Source organism: Cucumis melo, chromosome 7, assembly GCF_025177605.1.
Source record: "Cucumis melo cultivar AY chromosome 7, USDA_Cmelo_AY_1.0, whole genome shotgun sequence".
Lineage (NCBI taxonomy): Eukaryota > Viridiplantae > Streptophyta > Magnoliopsida > Cucurbitales > Cucurbitaceae > Cucumis > Cucumis melo.
Genome location: NC_066863.1, coordinates 14,083,784 through 14,107,271, shown reverse-complemented (window position 1 = coordinate 14,107,271; position 23,488 = coordinate 14,083,784). Strand labels below are relative to the sequence as shown.

Genomic DNA, 23,488 nt, shown 5'->3' with positions numbered 1-23,488 from the left:
TTTTTCTTGACACATTTAAAGCGCCGTTAATTATCAACAAATTTTTTGTGTCATTTAAAAAATCTCGAAATAAAAAAACCTCAAATTTAAAAATTTGTTAATTCCCTCTCTCACACAATTAAAATTATATGACAATAGCATATTTTCACTAACATTTTCTTTCTCTACCAAAAACCCGAAAGTCTAGGCTCTCTCTACCTATATCATGCATATATTCATTATTTTTATAATTTTATACAAAATTAGAATTTAGACTCTATTACAAACCCGATGCAATGAAAAACACTTAAAGCGAAGTCCGAACAAAGAAAAACGAGTAAATCGAAGATCAAAAACCAGTTGGTAAATAACCAAAAAGATTCAATACTTCCACGCAAATAAAACACCTCAAGGTCGCGAGTTCGAATCCCAGCCGAGCGTATTCCTTTATTCCCCATTTTCAAAACACTTCACGCGCGTACGTTCTCCACTCTCTACCAATCTACGCATGCCACGTGTCGTCTTCTCCTCACGCACACGCCTTTGATGTCCTGTAATCTCATAACCTGCAAATCATTTTTTTCTCACATATTTTCAGTGGCAATCTTGTAAATATATAACAACTTTCCGAAAATTCTCTCCTTTTCGTCAAATTGAGCGCGCGTCTGGCCCTGAAGTTATGAGTTCGAAACCCATGAAGCGGTTATCTTCATTTCTTTTCTATATATAATTCATTTTTCCGTAAATCTTAATCAAGTTTTAGTTATATTTGATCCATTCATAAATCCAACTCCAATTTTCACCCAAATTTTCTCTAAATATCATTTTTTCAGAACTCTTCCATTTCATTATGTCATTTTTTCTCTCAAAAATATTCGGACAATCTTTTATTTAATGGAGAAAAAATTCCAAAATATTCCATCAATCTTTTATTCTAATAGAGGGGTAATTTTCTAAGAGGTAAGAGGATCATAGTTATTCAATTTCTTTAAGAGTTTCTTCCATTTTTTTCCTAATTTAGCATGTTGATTCTTTAATTTTTGTTTAAGAACGAATTTAATTCCATACGATCTCTATGAAACAATCTTTTAATTTTCTCTTAATTGTTTAATTAGTATGCAAGATACATTTTGTTTAGAAAATTAAAGTGCAAAATTCAATTTATTATCTTTGTCTAGAAGAAATGTTTTTTGATCCAATGGAGGGGTAATCTTCTAAGAGGTTGTAGATACAACATTTTGTCCTTTATTTATTTTTTTTATTTTTTATTTTTATTTTTTTATTTTTATTTTTTTATTTTTTTATTTTATTTTATTTTATTTATTTATTTATTTATTATTTTATTTTGAAAGTTTGATTTAAATTTGAATTTAATTTTTCTTTTTAAAAACAAAAACAAAAAAAATGAATATCAGTCTCTTTCCTATTTTCCATCAACTCACCCAATTTTCTCTCCCACTCCCACTTCCCCACTCTCCTCTCTATTTTCCCTCAACTAACCCAATTTTCTCTCTCACTCCCACCTTCTCAACTCATAAAACACGATCTGTCCTCGCTTCCCAATAAAAACAAAGAATGATAGGTACGATCGAGATAGGGTAAAAAAGCTAAGGAAACTATTCTGTCAAAGGTAACTTCCCTTTTGAGGGGTGAAAAAAAGCGAAAACTATTCTGTCAAATTTGTTTTTGTTGTAATTTTGTTAATTAATTTTAAGGTGACTTTAATTTTTGTTAGATTAGGTCTGTTAGGCTTAGGTCAATTGGATTTATTGTGCTTTCAAATTTAGGTCAATTAAGTTTATTGTTGCATAAAATTTAGCAGATTTAGGCCAATTGAATTTATCGTTCTCCAAATTTAGTAGACCAATTGATTTGTTTAAATCTGTTAGATTTAGGCCATTTTATTCTATATTCTTTAAATTTGTCAGGTTTAAAGCCAATTCATTTAACTTGGCTGTTGTTAATCTTTTTGATTTACTATTTATTAATTGATTAGACTTGTAAAAGATAAAATAGTTTGTTAGGTTTGATATATTATATCCGAAATATTATTTTATATTATATCCGATATATTATTTTATATTATTTTTCCGATATATTATTTTATATTATAGCCGATATATTATTTTATATTATAGCCGATATATTATTTTATATTATATCCGATATATTATTTTATATTATATCCGATATATTATTTTATATTATATCCGATATATTATTTTATATTATATCCGATATATTATTTTATATTATATCCGATATATTATTTTATATTATATCCGATATATTATTTTATATTATATCCGATATATTATTTTATATTATATCCGATATATTATTTTATATTATATCCGCTCTATTATTTTATATTATATCCGATCTATTATTTTATATTATTTCCGATCTATTCTTTTATATTATTTCCGATCTATTCTTTTATATTATTTCCGATCTATTCTTTTATATTATTTTCGATATATTCTTTTATATTATTTTCGATATATTATTTTATATTATTTTCGATATATTATTTTATATTATTTCTGATATATTATTTTATATTATTTCCGATACATTTATTCTCAATCTGTATATTATTTCCAATATAGTATTTCTCAACCTGTATATTATATTATTTCTCAATCTGTATATTATTTCCAACCTGTATTATTTTTCAACTATATTGTTTGCTGCATTATTTGCCAAATCATTTGTCAATCTGTATGATTTTCCAACCTGTATTTGTTAAGTTTCACATTGTTTTGATAATAATAATAATAATAATAATAATAATAATAATAATAATAATTATTATAATTATTATTATTATTATTATTATTATTATTATTATTATTATTATTATTTCAATTTCTATTATTATTATTATTATTATTATTATTATTATTATTATTATTATTATTATTATTATTATTATTATTATTATTATTATTATTATTATTATTATTTCAATTTCTATAATTGCAAATTCATTTTTTTTTTGCCATATGGATATAAAAATTTGAGACAGAAAAGAAGTAATGTTCATTTATGAATTTTATGGTTCTTGGATTGCAAATAGTATATTACATTCTCCAATGAGTAAAAAAAATTCATTTTTTTCTCACTTAGATGACTTTTTTTGCTTTTTCGAACTTCTGTCAATCTATGAAGTATCATGCTATGTAAGTTTTATTATCATCTAATTTTAACATTTATGAATAGTGATAGACTAAATTAAAAACTATAAGAGGATAAGATACAAAACTAGGACTTCTCAATTTAAGCCATTAAAGATTTTTTTATGTGTTGTATGTCAATGATGATGTTTTCTTGTGCTATGGTTCTCAAGAAAAAACAAGGATTATTTAGATCAATATATTGTCTACTCGATTTTTTGAGTTGAATTTGATAGAAGAGGAACTACAAGAGATCTTTGATAGCAACACTTCCCAATCCTCATGGTAAGAAAGTTTTGAAACTTACTTATTTTGCAACTGGATTTTATGTATTATTTAGATTTTTGGAGTATGCAGAATTTTAAAGTGTTTGTTATTTGTTACATTGTTTGTTGTTTCCTCATAACATTGGTTGCAACTTTTGTTCTTGGAATAACTTTAAGAATGATGTTAACTTAATTTATCATGAACTCCGTTAGGGACAAAATAATGAGTTAATATATTGCATATGAAATAATAATTGTATAACTTACGTAGTTTGCTATCCATTATTAGGGCTTCCGAACTTGCATAAGAAGAAGCCTCTGTGGAGGGTAATCAAGATATGGGGGTGGGAATCTAGTAAAAGAAAGAGGTACGTGCTTTATGTTTTGTAACGTAACTTAACTATTTTATTTTAGGAATCATGTTAACATGTACTTAGGAATGTTGCTTTGACTATCCTACAGTGGTAGCCATTGAAAATCTATTTTGTGCGTTCCGCTTAGACATATGTTTTAGGAATCGTGTTGACATGTATTTAGGAACTTGATACTTTGTTGTGTTGACTATATTCTGCAGTTATGGTAGTCATTGAAAAGCTATTTTGTTCAATCCACTTAGACATATGTTATAGGAATCATGTTGTTTTGTAATTACTTTGGAGGAGGGGGGCTAAGGGTAAGTTTATGCTAAGTTTCAACTTGATGCAAACTAGAACATTGTTTGGTCTATAAAGATTGAATCGAAACTTACATTTGCAACATTTATATACTATGCTTACGTAGTAGATGTTTTTTTTTTTTTAATCTTCTGCATTCCTTATAGGTCTTTTATTAAAAACCTTGGTTGTATGAACTTTGGGCGCTTATTTTGAAAAGTTTATTAGTCTGCTTATTAAGAAGGTGATTTTTGTTTGGCATGTACTTAATGTTTATGCCTATGCTTATGCTTATGCATTTTCCGTAATGAATGTTGGCTAAGGTTCATTTTTTTCAAATTTGCAGGTAGTTGAAGAATCCATGGATCATGGTATCGATCAAGTTCTCATTTATGCGTCAGTTTGATTAGATTAGGTCACATATACATGTAATATTATAGTAAATTTATCTTTTGGATTATTGTAAAATATTTACCGATAATGTAAGTTATATTTTTTATTATCAATATAAATATCTTTCCAAACATATGTGGCTAATGCTGAAATTTAGTATTTAATTTTTTTGAAAGAAGAAATATATGATAGAAAAATATGTGTTGCAAAAATGAAGAATAACGGCACCAAACATGTGTCGACATATAAGCCTTTATTAAACAGAAATAGTGTCGTTAAAGCACATTTCTTGACAACAATTTTGTGTAACGAAACATTTACAACGACAATATATTAGTGTCGAGGTATATTGAAAGATGACACACTTAAAGCGTCATTATAAGAGTATTAGTGACAATATATTGGTGTCAAGTGATAGATAACGGTGACACATTTAAATTGTCAATGTAATAGTATTAATGACAATATATTTGTGTCAAGTGATAGATAATGGTGACACATTTAAAGCATCAATGTAAAGGTACTAATGGCAATATATTGGGTCAAGTTATAGATAATGGTGACACATTTAAAGCGTCAGTGTAAGGGTATTAATGACAATATATTGGTGTCGAGTTATAGATAAACGGTGACATATTTATTGCGTTAATGTAAGGATATTAATTATGCAATCTTGGTGTCATCTAAGCATATTTAACGACGCTTTTTTCAAAGTATCGTTAAATATCTTTCTTGACAGGGGCTTTAATGACGCAAAAATTGTGTCATTCAAACTCTTTATGATGCAAATTTTGCATCTTTAAATCCCAAATTTCTAGTAGTATTTTTGCCACTTCTTAAAGTAATATCACTCACATTTTCATGGTTGGGTTGAGCGAGAAGTTTGTCTTTCCCTTCCATTTTAAGAACGCATGTGCTAATTGATTAAGTTTATCTCCTAACTCAGAAATGGATGCTTTCATGGTTTCTATATCATTTTTCATGGCTTCAATTGAATTAACAGTTTTGCTCACTCAACTTAACTAAGTTTTTCTCAAATCAGTTTTAAAATTGTTTGAGCTAAGAGCTAACCTGGAGATTATTTCCTCTAAGTACGTACCTTGTGATGATTAGGAGGAAGAAGAAGTGTTGGTAGGTTTTGATTCTTAAGGTCCCCACTTGAGATTTGGATGGTCCCTCCAACCAGAGTTATAGGTGTTACTCTGTGAATCATTTCTTCTGAAACCTCCCATGGCACTTACCTCTTTAAGCTTCGGGCATTGATCATTGTGATGGCCTAGCAAGCCACAATCTCTGCAAGAGGCGACTTTATATAGGAACCTCCCCCTTGACAAAAAAAAAGTAAAAATTTTAGTTAGTAAATTCACTTGTTCTTTGGTAGAATTAGCACAAGATAAAGAAGAATTAGAATCAAGTGTTCTAATAGAAAAATTTTGAGAATTCTCGACCATTCTAGAATCTAACTTCCTTGCTTCAGAGGGGGTTTTATCTATCAAAGTCCCTCTCGAAGCGACATCTATTGAGTCTCATATCTGATGGCAACAATCCTGAGTAAAAATATTGCACAATGTCCCTTCCGGTCGATTGATTATATGACAACCTAGCACAAAGTTCCTTATACCTCTCTCAATATTCAAATAATGTTTCATTATGAGATTGCCTAGCACCATAAATTTCTTTTAAAACCAATTGAGCTCCAGTAATTGGAAAAAAAAATTAAGAACCTTTTCTTAAGTTATTCCCAAGAAGTTATAGTTTGGGGCTCTAGGTTTATAAGCCATCTTTTGGCACTATCGGCAAGGAAAAAGGAAAATTCCCTAAGATTTAATTTTTGATCGGTTACCTCGTAAGGTCTAAAGAGATCACATGCCTAAGAAAAGTCTCTAAGATGCTTATGTGGCTCCTCCCCATTGGGTCCTCTAAAGATGGGTAAATTTAAGATCAAATCCAACCTAATTAGGTGAAAGTTAGTTGTGGTAGGTGGGATCACTATATCATTGGCTTTTGATGGACATCGAGGTGAGTTCCCTAAGGGTTTTCTCAGGTGCCTCCTCTCCCATTGGATTGTTTGAATGGTTCTCTAGGGTAGGCTCTAAAGGTCTCTCTAAAGATGGTTCAAAAATATGAATGTGAAATTCTAATTCTAATTGTGATGAGCTAACTTACTTTTGCTTTTCTTTCCTTAGTCTTCTTTCATGCAAGGTTATGTCTTCAACAAATTCTACAACCTATCATGCACTAAAGAAAGCAAAGAAAAAAAAAATAGCATGCAATTTTTTTTTATCAAGTAAAAGCTACAAATATAATATGCTTTCTAGAAATCACTAACAAAAAAGATATACAAGCAGAGATTCAAGAAAGATACTATGTCGTGTCATTCTCCGGCAATAGTGTCATTTTTTATTTTTTTTTGACAAGGCAAAAAATGATACGTATCAAAGTATGTATAGACAAGGCCATTACAATCAAGCACAAATATGTTTAGAAATGAAATTTACTGCTAAAGGTAGGTTGCACCTACCTAGATTTGCCTCGACAAAAAGAATTTGAATTTTACCCTTACTTTTTACCGTAGTTTGGTAGGAAGTACTAGTGTCGAATCCAAGATAATGGTGGCTAAGTAAGTATCTTGAATCTAAGCTTCAAAGAAATGATGTTAGTAGCAAAAGTTGCATTGAAGAGTATGGGAAAATCAAGTACTAGAACCAAGACTTAAGAGTGATTTAGAATGTAAACTCAATTCACAAAAAAAAAAAAAAAAAAAAGTGAAAATTAAATCTTATGAAAGAAATGAGGGAATGAGCAAAAGGCACTAATCAATTGATCTTATCATTGAATTAATAGGATTATGAAATGATTTTTGCTCGGTTAAAAGGGGTTCTTAATCAAGATTCTTACAAGATCAACTTGCTTGATTTTGTAAGAACTTTGGTCAAGATTTCAAGAAAAGAGACAATCAGCTCAAGCATTTAGTGTATATTCTTGCAATAACAACTAAAGCCTATTTTTGCTGTTTAAAGAAGATCAAAGTAACTTTCACGCTTTTTTTTTAAACAATTTACAATCAATGAATTAATTGAATTTAATTGTGCACAATAAAATTGATGCAATCAAATTCAAAAATTGCCAACAGCAAGGAAGATTCATCTAGCATTAATCAATTTCAAGATTTGACATGTTGCAATCAAGAATTAGATTAAGTTTTTGTGTAGACAAAGGTAATCAAATTAATCTTGCATTATTTTTTCATACCCAAAGTATCTTTCATGGTGAATCAAGAAAAATATCAAGAATTAAATTGACAAGGATATGCTTGTAATTGAAAGAAGAAATTATTTTTTATACAAGAAAATTGGAATTCAACAAAAACTACAAGAAATTCAAAGATTTGATCATATCTGATTAATAAGGAAAAATAAGAGAAATTCTCCAAGAATTGAAAATCCCTAAGCCCACTTACCTCTTGGTGATTAGCCCGCCATAAAAAAAATAATTCTTGAAATTAATTGAGAGAAAAAAAAAGGCAAAATGGAGGAGTAATTTCTGGAGTTTTAGAGGGTTTTGGGAGAATTTATGGTTTATTTTAGAGAAAATGGTGAATTGATGATGGATTTACGATGAATTCAAGGGAAAATTGGTATATATAGAAAATATTTACCAACTGGGAAGTGACACGTGGTGAAGAAAGAGTGGTGGGCAGACGGATGAACACGGCGCACGAAGTTTTGAATAATTTCGTATGTATTTCGTGTCCGATGAGTTTTGAACCTGTGACGTCTAAGACGTGCAAAAGGGATCAAAACAACGACCTTTTGACTTTGAAAAATTTAGAAAATAATGCGGCCCTAGAAGTTCAAACTCGTGACTTAAGGGTGGGTCGTGCGTGCAGATGGCTCATGCGTGTCACGACTTTTTGAACACTTACCAATTTGGCCCTAAACTTCAAATTGCTCATTCTTCTTCGTTCGGACTCTGTTTTAGGTGATTTTCATTACATACCTCTTCGTTCGGACTCTGTTTTAGGTGATTTTCATTGCATTGGGTATGTATCGGAGTCTTCTTTCATATTCTGCACAAAATATCAAAATAATGAATATGTATACTATGAACTGAGAATAGTGTACAAATAAATGAGTCAATGATTGCCACATTCATGAAATTTGTTTTCTTTGCTATTAAAAACATCAGCCGCCCCTTGGAATCAATTCGATTTGAGAACTTTTTCTTTGAGTTTAACCGGTTATTATTTTATCCAAATTTGAAGTGACAAAATTCGTTGATCAGTGACGATTGCTGAAGACAATGGTTGAATGTTGGCCAACGACAGTCAACAAAGACAATTGTCAAAGGTTGGCCAATGAGGATGACCGGAGTTGGTGGTCGAAGTTTTTCATACAAATTAGTAACACTAATTATTAAACACTAAAAAATCATTTTTCTAAAAGTTGGGTTTTAGTATTTATAAACTCACTCTTCTTTTCAAAAATCTATTTTAGATGGTGGCTAAACACATGAGTTTTTGTTTTTCAAAAACAACTTACTTTTTTACTTAATCACACTTGAAAATGCAATCCAACTTGCTAAAGTATACAGGTTTATGAAGTAATCAAAAGAGTTAACATATTACATTGATAGGATAAAATTACCTAATGTATTTTGATAAATCTGGGGAGACAACCCAACCTTGTGAAAACCTAACTACTTTTCTACTTTAAACCATTGACAAGATATGATAATTAGTATTTTATCGATCTCGTGTTCGTACAAACTAAATAATGTAACTAATGATACACCAACTTAGCAAAATCAATGTATCTAGTAATTGATGACAACATAAAAATAAAATGAAAAGAAATATATTTATGGACTAGATGGCTCGTTGTTAGTAAGGGATCAGGGTCTCTAGGTTATACTAGGTTAGAGGTCTTAAACTCCAATCTTCAAATTAACTTGATACCAAAATCACTTGGTATCTCACAAGTTTGATCCTTCGAGAGAGTGCAAGTGCTTAAACCCCTCCCTAGTTGTAAAACAAAGAAAAAACAATATATTGAGGTAACAATTCTGAATGGTTGAATATTAAGTCCGAACCTAAATTAAATAAATATAGATAGTAAAATAAATATTCATCAATAATAGGAGCAAGCTATGGTTCTAATTAAATAAACACTCTTTTATCCGTTAATAAAACATGTTAAGTAACTTCACTAAACTAATGATACACCAACTTAACAAAATCAAGCCATATCTGACATTCATTTTTTTTAAGTTTTTTGGAAGCATACAGATTAAATTCTATAATGATTTTAGATATTTTATTTTATATTTTAAAACTTACTTTCGACTAGACCATAAAATTTGAAGGGGTTGTATTTCTTTTAATTAAAAAAATGTCTATAAATTTTGAATTCAAACTAAAGTTTTCTACGTAGATTCAAATTTCTATTCCCCATATTAAATTTATTGTGTCTAAAATTAAGACAACATGGTAGCATTTTCCTAATTATATAGTACACATCGATTGGGGTGGAGGTGGATGGAAGGGAAATATGGTGATATCATACCCAGCATTCCTCATCTCCCTCATAAATGAGCACAATATCAATCTCCCACCACTGTCTCTCAAATTGTTACAACAAATGAATGAGCATTTCTATGGACCCTCTTAGATAGATGCCTCTCATCACAGCCACATACTTGCTTCTCTTGCATTTATTTTCTCCGCTTCAAACCAAATCCAAATCCAAATCCAAATCCATCAGAGACAAAGAAAGAGAGATCATAATATGACAAACAGTGAGTACCAACAGACATACAGCAACATGACGTCTCTTACTGGAACGCCAAATCCAGAGAGCGATTCAGATGGAGCCAAGCAGGTTCATGACCAGAGGATCGTGATTCCAAACAAACTCATCACTGAAGCTGAGTGCATCAATAGGAAAGATCAAGCATGGTAGAACCTTGAGTTCATTTAAGAATCTTGCGGGGAATATTGGCCTTCTACTACCTGAAGACTTAGTTTAAATACAATCTCTGTTTCTTCCCTTTGCAGGTTTATCACCACTCAGATCCCAACAGATTTGAAAATTAAAGTACAAGAGATCACCTTCCATGTTCACAAGGTAACTACCTCTATGCAAATAAGTTCAAACTTTGGTTCCATAATACATTAAACATTAAATGCGGCAAAAGAGTTCTTGAGGTCAATCAACCAAAATGATCAAGATTGAACAAGCTAACAAAGAAATTGCATTTCTATTTCTCAAAAATTTCCATCTAAAATTTCAGTGTAGCTCATTCTAGTTGCCCAATGATGAAAGATGTAAGCTCACCTCTTCCCCCCCCCCCCCCCCCCCCCAAATCTTTCTTGAAACAGTATACATTGATTTCAAAATGTGGCTACATAGGCCGAAAGGAACTTGAATCTTCAATCTCAACCCAGAAAGGATATGACCTAGAACTCGAGAACTTCCCAGGTGGATCGAAAGCATTCGAAATGGTTCTCAAATACTGTTATGGTTTCCCAGTAGACCTGAACTCAAGTAATGTAGCCCCATTGAGATGTGCATCAGAGTTTTTGGAAATGACAGAGGAATTCGAAGATGGAAACCTCATTTGCAAGACAGAGTCCTTCCTCACATTTGTAGTCCTTTTGTCATGGAAAGAGTCACTGGCTGTTCTCAAAACTTGCGAGAGTCTCTCGCCATGGGCTGAAAATCTACAAATTGTGAGACGGTGCTGTGACTCGGTAGCTCGGAAACTCTCCAGAGAGAACATAGTAGGAGATACAGTCAGTGAGGATGGGTCGTGGTTAAATGATTTAGCTGCACTTCGTATAGACTATTTCACGAGAATTATAACTGCAATAAGAGCCAAAGGTATGATAAAGCCGGAGACTATAGGTCAAAGCATTGAGCAGTATGCAAGAAAGTGGTTACCAGGCACTGAAATGGCCCCAGGACTCGGAGAATATACACAGGACAAAAGTGACCAGCAAGTAAGTATTTTGAGCGGTAGGAAAGATGAACTTGGAATTGTACGCAGCAAAGAACATAAAGCTATTATTGAAAGCCTACTAAGCATTGTTCCTCCACAAAGAGAAGCAGTTTCGTGCAGGTTCTTGTTGCAGATGCTAAAGATGGCAAGGGTGTATTCGGCATCACCAGCTTTGATTTCAGAACTAGAGAAAAGAATCGGAATGGTGTTGGAGGATGCCAATGTGATTGATATTTTAATTCCTAACTGTACATATATTGACCGAGGGAACTTGCCAAAGTAAGTATTGTTCTTACAAGCTCAACAAATAGCAAATACAAGTCTCCAAAACACATCAAATTCACTAACCTGTTATATTCTTGCTCCTCAGTACACAAGAAGAACGCACTATGCATGACATAGAAGTAGTGCAAAGGCTCCTTGAATACTACTCACTGTTTGAACAGCAACAGCAGCAACATAGAATTGGGAATTCTAATGTGTGTAAACTCATAGACAATTACCTAGCTGAACTTGCAAGAGATCCAAATCTTTCGATCACCAAGTTTCAAACTTTAGCCAACTCACTGTCAGAAAATGCAAGGCATTGTCATGATGGATTGTACAGAGCCATTGACACCTACCTCAAGGTTGCATCTAGATTATCTTGTTCTTAATAATTTTCTGCAGCATACATGCTTGGAAGTATAGAAGAAATTTCACTATAGCGACTTACAAACTATTCTCCTCTACAGACTCATCCTTTACTATCTGAGCATGACCGAAGAAAGCTATGCAAAATCATGAACTATGAGAAACTATCGCTTGATGCATGTGTGCATGCTGCACAAAATGATCGACTGCCTCTGAGAACCATAGTTCAGGTGATATTATATATCCTTGTAGTTTAAAATTCCAGCAATATATGTAGATTGTAGAACGTAACTAGTGCAGTATAGAATGTAATTAAAAGAGCAAAAAAGGATAAGAAATTGTAAATTTATATTTCCATAACATATACTCGTGATCAAAGATTAGTTGCATATCCGAATGTGCCACATACAGAAAAAAATATGAGGTTGAACTTGATCCCAGACATTCAACATAAAAAAACCAGACATTCAACAGATACAATAATCAGAACATATAGATAGGCTCTCAAATGTCGTAGACAAAAAGGATTATGGCTTATTAAAACCAGCTGCTCTTGTTTCTTCACAGAAATATGATCGGTCATGAATACTATATACACCATAACAAATCTTCAAACAAGGTTAAATACAAAATCAATAGTTTCTCATAAAAAAAATCAACAAAAAGCAGATTGTAGAAACATCTTCCGAGTCCCATTCCCAACTCCTCATATATTGGATAATATTATAATAAGGCTTTCATGCATTCTCCTTCTGATATACTAGTAAAAAAGTCATATTTACATTCCATTGTAGTAATACTAATACAAATGACACGAGAACAATGTCTTCATTCACTACTTATATAGTTGGCAGTCAGAACCAAGAAGTAACTAGAGATATAAGAAGACTACAATATTATATTTCTCCATATCTTTTACTTTATATAAGCAGTGGGTCAACAGTTCCGAGTGGTAATCACAATATTTCTGAGTGAATATGCAGGTTCTGTTCTCAGAGCAAGTGAAGATGAGGTCAGCGATGCAAGAGAAGGAGAAAGCACCTAGTAGTGACTCAGATCATGATGGAAATCATTTATCAACAGAGAGAGAAATTAAAAACCTCAAGACAGAACTTGAGAGCGTGAAGGCACAAATGGCAGAGTTGCAGAGTGACTACTCAGAGCTACAACAAGAGTATGAAAAAATAAGCAACAAGCAAAAGAATGTAGCAGGTTGGGGATTTGGTTGGATGAAGATAAAGAATTCCTTTCACACAAGAGTTGATGGAGATGAACCTGCCCATCTGAGACCCAGCCGGACTAGTTCTCGAATGAGCTTAAGACGTAGATTATCAATGACCTGAAGTATAGGAATATCAGATTCCTCAAAAAGATAAAGGATTCAAAGAATTTACTACTCTACTTCACTTGTGCATGATTGTCACGTAGGTGTATAGAGTTACAACTCCAAGTCTTTTGTATTGCTCATCTTGCAGGATGCAGACTATATACTTTTCATTTCCAAGAGATTACCTCTAACCAGCTACAAACATTTAGAAAAATGGGTTTTGTTTCTTTTTTGCCTGAAAAGTCCTAAGGCAGACAAACGACAATAGCTACAAACACTCTCTGCAGTAAAAAAAACGAAAAATTATTTGATAAAATATATAAATCTCTATGCATTAAGTAAATTATTTGATAAAATATACAAAATCTCTACGCATTAAGTTTTTCATAGTGCATGTGGTTTCATGTGCAAATTCACTATAACCACAATATTGCCATCGAATATTTGATAGTGAACCTACTCCACATACTGAAATTATCTAAGTAGAATTCACATAATACAAGGGAATAATACAAATGCAACTCTAATTTATTTATTGATTCAATCAACAAAACAGAACTTCCTCCAGAAAAAAATCCCATAGGAGGGCCAAGAAGTTCATTTCATAGTTAGAAAATAAACATTTATCAGTAAGCTCAAAGCCATCACCAACCTAATGCACTATTATCATTTAGAGGAAAACAAAATCCAAACCAAATGACAATTAGGAAGTAACTGAGATACGTTTCTTCACACTACCACTACCTACCAGACCTCATGCTACTCCAAGGAAACTTAGTTGATGGCTCAACCGTTTCAGCGCCGCCGCCAATTCGTCGGCGGCCTCTATCAGCAAAACCCTTGTAAGTTTTGATTCCCACAGGCTCTTTCTCATGCAGCCAATGCCTCTTTGCCTCGCCCTCCTCAACAATGCTGGACTTAGACTGTTTGTTCATATTCCTCTTATCCTCCTCTATAATGCGGATCGGGTACATGTCCTGAGAGATTGACAAAGGATTTCTGAGAGTAACATAGGCCTTCTTGTAATCAGGCTTTGCGATCAAAATCCCTCCACGCTTCTTTTTCTTCCCCTCCATGTTAAGAGTTCGAACTTTATCGACCTGAAAGCCGTAAAGGCTCTCAAGGACGCGCTTGATTTCAATTTTAGAAGCAGAAGGAGTGGTTTTAAGAGCAATTTCAGTGATGTTGGTGAAGGAGGTAGGCATAAGAAGCTTGATTGGAAGATTTGCGAAGTGAACAACTCTTCTCCCGAGTCTGCTTCCCATGTTCCTGGATTTCTTGGCTTCCGCGTCGAATGAACAGCCGATGAACAGATCCTTTGAAAACCCAATTACAAATTCTAACTCCAATCTGCTTGAAACAACATCAAATCAAACCCAACAAGAACGAGAAACCAAGATCTAAACAGTTACTTGAAACACGGGAGGTTCACAATGGAATCAAACCTGAGAATAGTAGATTTGTACTTGCAAGCTTTCAACGAACTGAAGGGATTTGGGACCGAACGGCGAGGTGCAGTGCTGGGATTGTTAGGTCTTGTGCTGAGATAATAGCGGTCGTAGACAGGGTTGAGGACAATTGGTAAGGGTTTTTATGTACCTCGGCTCGGTCGGTCGATTTCGGATGGTTTTTACTTTTTAATATAAATCAGACCGAGCCAAACGAAACTAATGAAGCAAATTACAAATTCAATCAACATAACATATCCAATTTGATATTAAGAAAAACAATAAACATCAAACCGTCTTAAAATGTTTTTTTTACTTATTCTTGAGAATAAATGGTAAACCTTCCGTTTCCAAAAATGAAAAATCGTATTAGTTGGTTCTTCATGTGTTTTTTGATTTTGTTACACGGCCGTAAATATTTTGGTATTTTATTTTATTTATGAAAATTTCTCTTTCTTATTTTTATGTTTAGACACGCCTAAATTGAGTGAGCTCCCACTATTTATTAAAAACGTGCAACGTGAGAACTTTGTTAATATATATTTTGCAAAAGTTCCAAATCTTGTATTAGCATATGCTCCATTTAGTCTGTAGTTTTAAAGTAAAAATAAAAATTACCTTACAAAACAATATAATGCAACAAAATGTAAATATAAGCATTACCTTAGATCGATTTTTTCTTTGAGTTGGTACAAATGATGAGCAGATAAAACTTGAAGGAACAAAAACTTTAGATAGAAAATTTAACTCAAATGATGCATTTATATTTATACTAAAATTGGACCATTCATGTTCTTATTATGGAATTTTGAAAGACAAATTTTTTTATTATAATAATCGTATGTATTTATTTCTTACAAAATATTACAAATCATCTATTTCCTATGTTATAAATCATAATAATAATAATAGGTATGTTACAAAACAACTTATATTATTTAAGTTATGTAATTTGGAAAACCAAACCTATTTTGTTTTAGTGTAAAATGGATACAAATATTGTTAAATGTTTTAAATGATTTCTAAAAACATTATTCATATTTGTTTTATTATTATATAATAATGGAACAAATATTAAAAGGGTAAATTAAAACGATTATTTGTTACAAACCAAATAAAAAATTAAAATGATTATTTATTACAAACAACATGAAAAGATGTGGGGTTTTCTTTCATTCATTTTTAAAAAAGGTAAATTAAAGGGACATGTTTAAATATAGTGAAATAAAATAAAATATTTACAACATATAACAAAATTTTGGATTCTATCAATGATACACTGATAGACTTCTATTACTGTATATCAATATGACTGATAGAAGCATATATCAGTGTCTATCAACGTCTATCATTGGTAGAATCTGAAATTTTGCTACATTTTGTAACTATTTTTGTCAATTTTGTCATTTTTGAAAATTTTTCTAAACTAAATAACAATAACTTAAGATCGACATAGTAATGCCCCAACTTTCGAATAAGCTGAGATAATTACTTTACTATTAAGACACGTCATCAAAACAAAAATGAGTTTATAAATCCTGTTTAAGTTCTAATAATATCTAAAACTATAGAAAACTATCATCGTGCCCTATTTAAAACAAATTTCAAACATTCACGTATTCGTCTAAGAAACCATCAAAACAAAGCAAAACAATTAAAGATCCTAAACTTGACACATTTAAAATCCTCAAAACAAACTAAAATAAAAGGAAATAAACAACATGAAAGGGTGAGTATACAATATACTCAGTAAGAGACCCACTACTGGTCCCGTTAGGGGTAATAACGGTTAGCTTCCTATTAAGAGGTACCCTGCAACATAATAGTCTAGTGATCCCATATGATACACACATCAATCAGTTTAGTGCTCCTTTCAGATACACATATCAGTCTAATGATCCCGTCGGATACACAAATTAATCTAGTGATCCCGAAGGATACACATATCAGTCTAGTGATCCCGAAGGATACACAACATATGGTGATCCCATAGGACACCGTGTCTGCAAGGTACACTACCCCATAGATAAGGCTAATAATTATCCCTCGACCCAATCTAAACAGTCTACGGTAGTCATAGTGCAAACATAACTCAAAATTAACAGCTTCTTAAGTATAATCAGTCCGACAGTCTAGGTTCAGTCAAAAGTACCATCATCCGCCATGCCTAAATCTAGGACATCCATTACAATCACGCTACCTAAGCCCAGTCAACTGATCAAACCATCGTTATGTAATTACACCTAACAATTTCATTGCCTAAACCCAACCAACAGCACAACCACAAGTTAATCTACATAATGCATAGTACCCATATTTATTCTACAGCACGGTTCATAAGCATATACCAACTACACATAACATCCAAACATCTGTACTCCATCAACTACACATAACATCCGTATGCATAGACTACTCATAACAATTCAAACACAATATAAACTATATATGATAGTCAAATCGTCTGTAATCAGTCAAAGTATATATAATAGTAATGCTTTCTAATTAACAGAAAACTTTCAATCTAGTACGGTCAATGTAATGTAACTTTCATATAAGTCCAGTAGTAGGAAATTCCCTTACTTGAAACTTAGCTAAAATCCTTATTCGCACAAAATCCAAACGATCCAATCTAAACATAATCAAACAAAAAAAAAAATCAATTACTTTCACAAACAATTCCCTTCATCTCAATCACTCCGAAGCAATGTCCACAACTTACCCAAGTAGTTAAAAGTCAAATTCTAACCAAACTTGATAGAAAGTTAAGGAATTCGAGCATCATAACCCATCGACACCTTCAAGGATGAAACTGTAATCCAACATTAGAATATAAACAATGGCTATGAAAACGACCATCATTCCACAAGTTTTGCCTTTATCACAGATGTCGACGGTTGCAGAGGCAATGGCTCATGAATCGAGCCAACGACGGCGTGTAAATAATAGATTTGAGCGACTGGCTTGGAGAGGCGAATTCGGCTTTCACACACTGTTAGAAGAAGAGACACGTGGCTTGGGACACAGGAATGGATTGATGCGACGGTCAGTGGATCTAGGTTCGTGAGGGACATGGTGGCCAGACGAAACCGAAATAACCCGTCCGAAGGAATGCAACATCGACAGTATGTGATTCGACTTTAACGCGACGGACGACTGTGAGCTTCACACGAACGCAATGGCGAGGAGCGGTGGTCGTCCATGAGGATTTTAGAGGGTGGGGCAGCTGGATGAAGGAATGTAGAAAGAAGAAGAAGAAGGTGAGGGGCGACGTTGGTCAGTGAAGGAGAATAAGATAAGGATGAGGATGGAGGGGCTGCACGCAAGAGTTTTAAAAATAAAAATATAATGGGTAAAATTACAAGTTTTAAATTCCAATTTTTAACGGGTAAAATTACTATTATTATTACTATTATTATGTTATTATTATTATTATTATTATTATTATTATATTATTATTATTATTATTATTATTATTAGTATTATTATTATTATTATTATTATTATGTTTTATTATTTTATTTATTATTATTATTATAATTAATATTATTATGTTTATTATTATTATTATTATTATTATTATTATTATTATTATTATTATTATGTTTTATTATTATTACGTTTTATCATCATCATCATCATCGTCGTCATCGTCAAATCTTGTATGTTTACAATTTGTTTACAAAATTAACTATGTTTAGCAAATATTATGTTAGTTTTCTTTATCAAGAATTTAATATAATCTCCGTGTAATAGATGCATCGAGAAGTCTATAAACGATATGATCTAAATTTCAATTGAATATAGAGAAATTGTTTTATACATTTTAAATTGAAATTTACAAGAATTCAAAATTAATTTATAAAATTTTAATTATCTTCATCACCCTCTCGACATCATCGCCTAGCTGTCGTCATCTACAATCTGTATCGACAACATTAAGTCGTCGGGTCTGTTATATAATTTGTTCTACAACTCTCGTGGTTCTGTCACATATGTTTCCCAAAGCTTCTATGTCGTGTTCCACGAAAAAACTTGTACTTTGTCAACAAAATCATACTGAAAGATTGCAAGTAATACGAACCAAATTAATGTTTTATTATTATTAAATGTATAAAATAAAGCATATTAAATCCTTACCATGCAATGATAAAAAGCGCCTTCTTGGGTGATGAAGCGTCTGGTAATCGACTTGTACCAGAGAAAATAGTTCTTTGACACCGTCGGTTAGCTTGTCGTGGACGCTTCAACCAAAAAATTATATCTCGAATTCCACATCCCGATATGTTCCGCATGAATCTGTCACCAATCCTGATTATGCTTACCCCTCAAATCTATTTGATGTAGGCTCAGATCTGTGAAACTAATCGCAGGTGGCATTTGCAACATATTAAACTGTCGCAACACTCGGTCTGGTTGATACTTCTCGACCAGATGAAAACAAATCAATGGACCCACGTAAGTCCACACCGCTTGACCACTACAACATCTAAGAGGAACCGATGTCATAATGTCGGGCATGTACGGTGTCCAATTCGTTTATTGAAAAAACAAAAGTCAGTAGGCAACAAAAAATAGAACTATAGAACATTCGTATAATATTTTACTACCTGAGACTCTCTTAATCGATCAAATGTCCATCGATATGTCAGCAACATATTTGCTGACTGTTCAGATGCAGCTAGAGCACCGCTCTATCTATTTGTGAAATAAACCATTAATAATTATAGATATTGCAAATTCTATTTAAAAAACATGTATATGAAATAGTATCTAAAACTCAAAGATCGACCATCTGAATGCTGCAGCGGTCTCTGTGGCACTATAATGGGGAATCTGTCGTATGCCCAAACTTGTACTAGCATTAATGGGCCCGTGATCTCTAAAGACTGTGCATGATTCGCACGACAGAGTTCTCTATACAACCATGCGAGGGTCACAGCGCCCCATGCATATGTACCAGCTTGGTCAAAATCGAATATGAATTGAAGAAACATACAGTGGACCAGTGTGTTTGACTTATCAACAAAAAGAAAGCCCCCAATCAACTGCATAATGTATACACGAGCATATCTCTGAACATTCACAACGTCAGCATCTGGTGGCAATTCTTGAAACTGTTTTGCCAACCATGGAAGACTTAACTGCTAACCTTTCATGTCAAGCGGTAAAACTTCCAAAAAATCTTCGCATATTACCTTCCAATTGTACCTCAATGATCCTGTCAAAGGCTCCCTGTCCACTAGCGTGATCGTGCACTCCCCACAAGGCATATGAAATGTATGGGTTTCTGGTCTCCAACGCTCGACCAGTGCAGTAATCAAATGTCAATCTAACTACATGAACCCAACATGGGAGACCCCTAGGAATCCAACAACATCTAAGTAAGGTGCAATACGCTGGTTGAAGGGAATGGTGCATTGAGATGCTGTCTCTCTCCTCCGACAACTCAACACGACGATGAAGGAGGTATCCCATATGCTTTGTGATCTATAGGTAACCTGTAGATATAGATGACTATCATCAACTGGACCAGGATCCATTATGAAAATAATATAAAAAAAGATTTTTATTAATTACATGAAAAAGAAAAGTAAGATCATTATATAATTATATAATTAAACTAAAACAAAATATAAATTAAACCTTAATTTAGTATACATTAATCCAGTACAATTATAGTTACAATGTTTATTTATTATCAATGTATACTCAAACAATTACATCTAAAATCCTATAATACATCCTAAAACAATAAATGACCCTAAAATTACATCAAAAAATTTACATAGAAGCAGTTAATTAAACCTATCTAAAATCTCATAATATACAAATCAATGTCTTGAAGAAGAAGATGCATGTTGAGGACAAGTACGTCGATTGTGTCCTACTTTCCAGAGAGTGCATCTGAGTGATTGATCATACTCTTTCCAATCCATTTTATTATGGATTCTGGTAGTTCTTGGTCGATTGGGTCCTTTAAGTAAGTCCGCATTCGGGCGAACTTTGGTGAATGATAACTCAGGCCAATAGTCTGGGTGTTGGATTGGATGGAATCGACCGGCATAACATCGTTTGCAGTTCGACAACAAGTACCATTCATCAATGTATGCTGCATATGTCAAGTGCATGTGCTTACAAACTGCAATTATATGGGAGCATGATATCTTAAACGATTGTCACTTGTTGTACAAACAGGTCCTTTCCATCAAACTCACTACTTGTGTGTGTTGGCCTTTATAAGGAGAAATCATACTCATACTTGTGTGAACCTCAAACGTCTGGGTTTCTATATCAATGGATGTCACTAAATGTGCGGAAGCCTATTTTTCCTACCTCCTTAGCTTTGTCATCGCATATTTCGTATAAATTTCGTCACGGTCAACTACTTCACTTATCTCATCTCTTCGTCGTTCGAAATACAGAATTGTGCGATAAAATGTTAATCTAACCAAAGAAGTGATGGGTAATATACGAGCTCCTTTAAATACCCAATTCCTACATTCAACAGCATTACTTGTCATCCATCAATATCGATACCCATTATCATAAGATTGGGTCCATTTTTGCAGGTCAATATCTTCAAAGTACTCAAGACACTATGGGTTCAATTGCTTTAGTTCTTTCATGGTTCTTATAAATTTGTGCCTTTGGTGTTGATTACCTACCCTAAACACCAAATTTTTTAGTCGCTTCGATTTGTACTTATTATTGAAGTTGCTAGCAACACGACGAAGACAATATCAATGGAATGCTCGAGGTTCACTCCAACCTATCTCCTGATTATTAATGGCAGCAAGAATACCTATATGTCTGTCGGAGATCAAGCAAATATCATCTCAATCAGTAATGTACTGGCGCAATGCATAAAGAAACCATGACCAATGGGACGCGTTTTTCCCTTCCACAATAACAAATGGTCAGCAAATGCAAGAGGAAATATATGACCATTTGCATCGATAGATAGGACAGTTAACATTTTGCCTTTATACTTTCCATACAATGGAACCCTAGTAGTAGTTAAAATAAATCTAACCTAATATATTTTAAGAAATTTATACATACCTTCGTGACGAAACAAAAATGGAGATTTGGGGAAACCAAATGGAACATTTAGGGAACCAACTATAACCAATAAGAGAAATTTAACAAAAAAAAAATACAATAACAACAGCTTGAGGATTAAATAAATTTAAATAAATATACCTAATTAATAAATGGAGATGAAGTTGAAGATAAATAGAGATGAAGTTGAAGATAAATGGAGAAAATGGTGGAGAAAATATAGTTTGAGATAAGTGTATAAGTTGGTGGAAAAAATGGAAGAACTTTTGATGAACTAAAAAAGAGAAGAGAAGAGAAAAAACTTGAGGATTCGCGGCCAAGACAGAGAATAGAAGGGAGAATTTTTTTTCTTCGGAATGAGGGAAAACAGAAGGGGTCGAGGGTTTTTAAAAGCAGGAAGTCGTGTACGGGTACATGACTTCCATGCATGAAGTACACATGGCGCAGTATGGCAAGTGAACGAAGTTGTGTACCCGGTACACGACTTCCTTGCTACACGACAAATTAGGCAGTCAATGTTACTGTTGACTGTCATCTGTTGCATCAGATACAGAAATCGTGTACTCGGTACATGATTCCCGTCACAAGTCGTGGATCGGGTCCACACGTCTAGTCACATGTCGTGGATCGGGTACACGACTTTGCTACCTTAATTTCGTCAATACTTTTGAGATGACCTTATTTTTTACATTAATTTTTAAAACTGCAATATTTTAAAAAATAATTCTAATAATAATATGTAATTATATTATTTTATATTACATTTTATATTATTTTAAAAATTATATTCTCCTTTTTCTTTTCTTTTCCTCTTCAAACTTAAATAATTTAGCACCCAGCAAATTAAATTATCAATATCATAAAGTACCTCAAAATTTTGGGGCGTTACAGACATTAATACAAAAAAAAAAAAACGTGAGATTTACTTTTTTATAAATTAAAAAGATATTAATAAGTAGGGTGATATTGTAAATTTAAAATTATAATATTCATACGTATTTATTTCTTACAAAATGTTACAAATCATTTATTTCCTATATTTCAAATCATTATAATAATCATACGTATGTTCAAAACAACTTATATTTTTTAAGTTATGTAATTCAAAAAATCAAACAAAATGGTTACAAACAGTGTTAAATGTTTTAAATGATTTCTAAAAACATTATTTGCCCACACAATGATTGTTTAATTGGTCATATGTGGGCGACTTTTTCTCTCCTCTATTTATTATAGAATTTATATTTGCTTAATTATTATATTGTAATGGAACAAATATTAAAAGGGTAAATTAAAATGATCATTTGTTACAAACCAAATAAAAAATTAAAATAATTATTTATTACAAACAACGTAAGAAGATGTGAGGTTTTTTTTCATTTATTTTTTAAAAAGGTAAATTAAAGGGACATTTTTAAATATAGTAAAATATATTAAAATATTTATAACATATAAAACTTTGGATTCCATCGATGATAGTCATTAATAAACTTCTATTATTGTAAATTAATATGACTGATAGAAGCATATTTGTGCCTATCAACGT

The 23,488-nt window shown here is 32.4% G+C and overlaps 2 protein-coding genes and 1 long non-coding RNA gene across 7 annotated transcripts; 1 reads left to right on the top strand and 2 right to left on the bottom strand.

Moving 5' to 3' along the window:
- Positions 1-272: 272 nt before the first annotated feature.
- Positions 273-8,056, bottom strand: LOC127150260 (uncharacterized). 2 transcript variants are annotated; one of them, XR_007822464.1, is made up of 4 exons: positions 7,931-8,056; positions 6,992-7,105; positions 5,570-5,796; positions 273-545 (listed from the first exon to the last, which is right to left on the bottom strand). It is a non-coding gene; the product is annotated as an uncharacterized LOC127150260 (long non-coding RNA). The 2 variants fall into 2 exon arrangements; XR_007822465.1 differs by having other exon boundaries at positions 7,034-7,105.
- A 1,968-nt stretch (positions 8,057-10,024) lies between these two features.
- Positions 10,025-13,643, top strand: LOC103495786 (BTB/POZ domain-containing protein DOT3). The gene is made up of 6 exons (XM_051087945.1): positions 10,025-10,426; positions 10,526-10,595; positions 10,850-11,748; positions 11,840-12,098; positions 12,204-12,332; positions 13,086-13,643. Exons 1-6 carry the CDS (start codon positions 10,257-10,259, stop codon positions 13,443-13,445), a joined length of 1,887 nt encoding a protein of 628 aa, XP_050943902.1. The 5' UTR covers positions 10,025-10,256; the 3' UTR covers positions 13,446-13,643.
- LOC103495731 (uncharacterized) lies at positions 10,700-15,043 on the bottom strand. 4 transcript variants are annotated; one of them, XR_007822623.1, is made up of 5 exons: positions 14,875-15,043; positions 14,178-14,779; positions 11,818-12,035; positions 11,412-11,653; positions 10,700-11,333 (listed from the first exon to the last, which is right to left on the bottom strand). XR_007822623.1 is itself a non-coding variant. In XM_051087946.1 (3 exons), the coding sequence occupies exons 2-3, from the start codon at positions 14,692-14,694 to the stop codon at positions 13,434-13,436; spliced, it is 525 nt and encodes a 174-aa protein (XP_050943903.1). In that variant the 5' UTR covers positions 14,695-14,779; positions 14,875-15,043; the 3' UTR covers positions 12,798-13,433. The 4 variants fall into 4 exon arrangements, 2 of the variants coding, with proteins under 2 accessions (XP_050943903.1, XP_008455593.2); XR_007822624.1 differs by lacking the exons at positions 10,700-11,333; positions 11,412-11,653; positions 11,818-12,035 and adding exons at positions 12,798-13,265; positions 13,378-13,441; XM_051087946.1 differs by lacking the exons at positions 10,700-11,333; positions 11,412-11,653; positions 11,818-12,035 and adding an exon at positions 12,798-13,441.
- Positions 15,044-23,488: the final 8,445 nt, after the last annotated feature.

Coding starts and splice junctions, on each gene's coding strand:
- LOC103495786 (XM_051087945.1), top strand. CDS start 10,257: ATGACAAACAGTGAGTACCAACAGACATACAGCAACATGACGTCTCTT. Junction 10,427..10,525: donor AATAGGAAAGATCAAGCATG/GTAGAACCTTGA, acceptor TTCCCTTTGCAG/GTTTATCACCACTCAGATCC. Junction 12,333..13,085: donor CTCTGAGAACCATAGTTCAG/GTGATATTATAT, acceptor GTGAATATGCAG/GTTCTGTTCTCAGAGCAAGT.
- LOC103495731 (XM_008457371.3), bottom strand. CDS start 14,694: ATGGGAAGCAGACTCGGGAGAAGAGTTGTTCACTTCGCAAATCTTCCA. Junction 13,711..14,177: donor TTGGAGTAGCATGAGGTCTG/GTAGGTAGTGGT, acceptor TTTTTACTGCAG/AGAGTGTTTGTAGCTATTGT.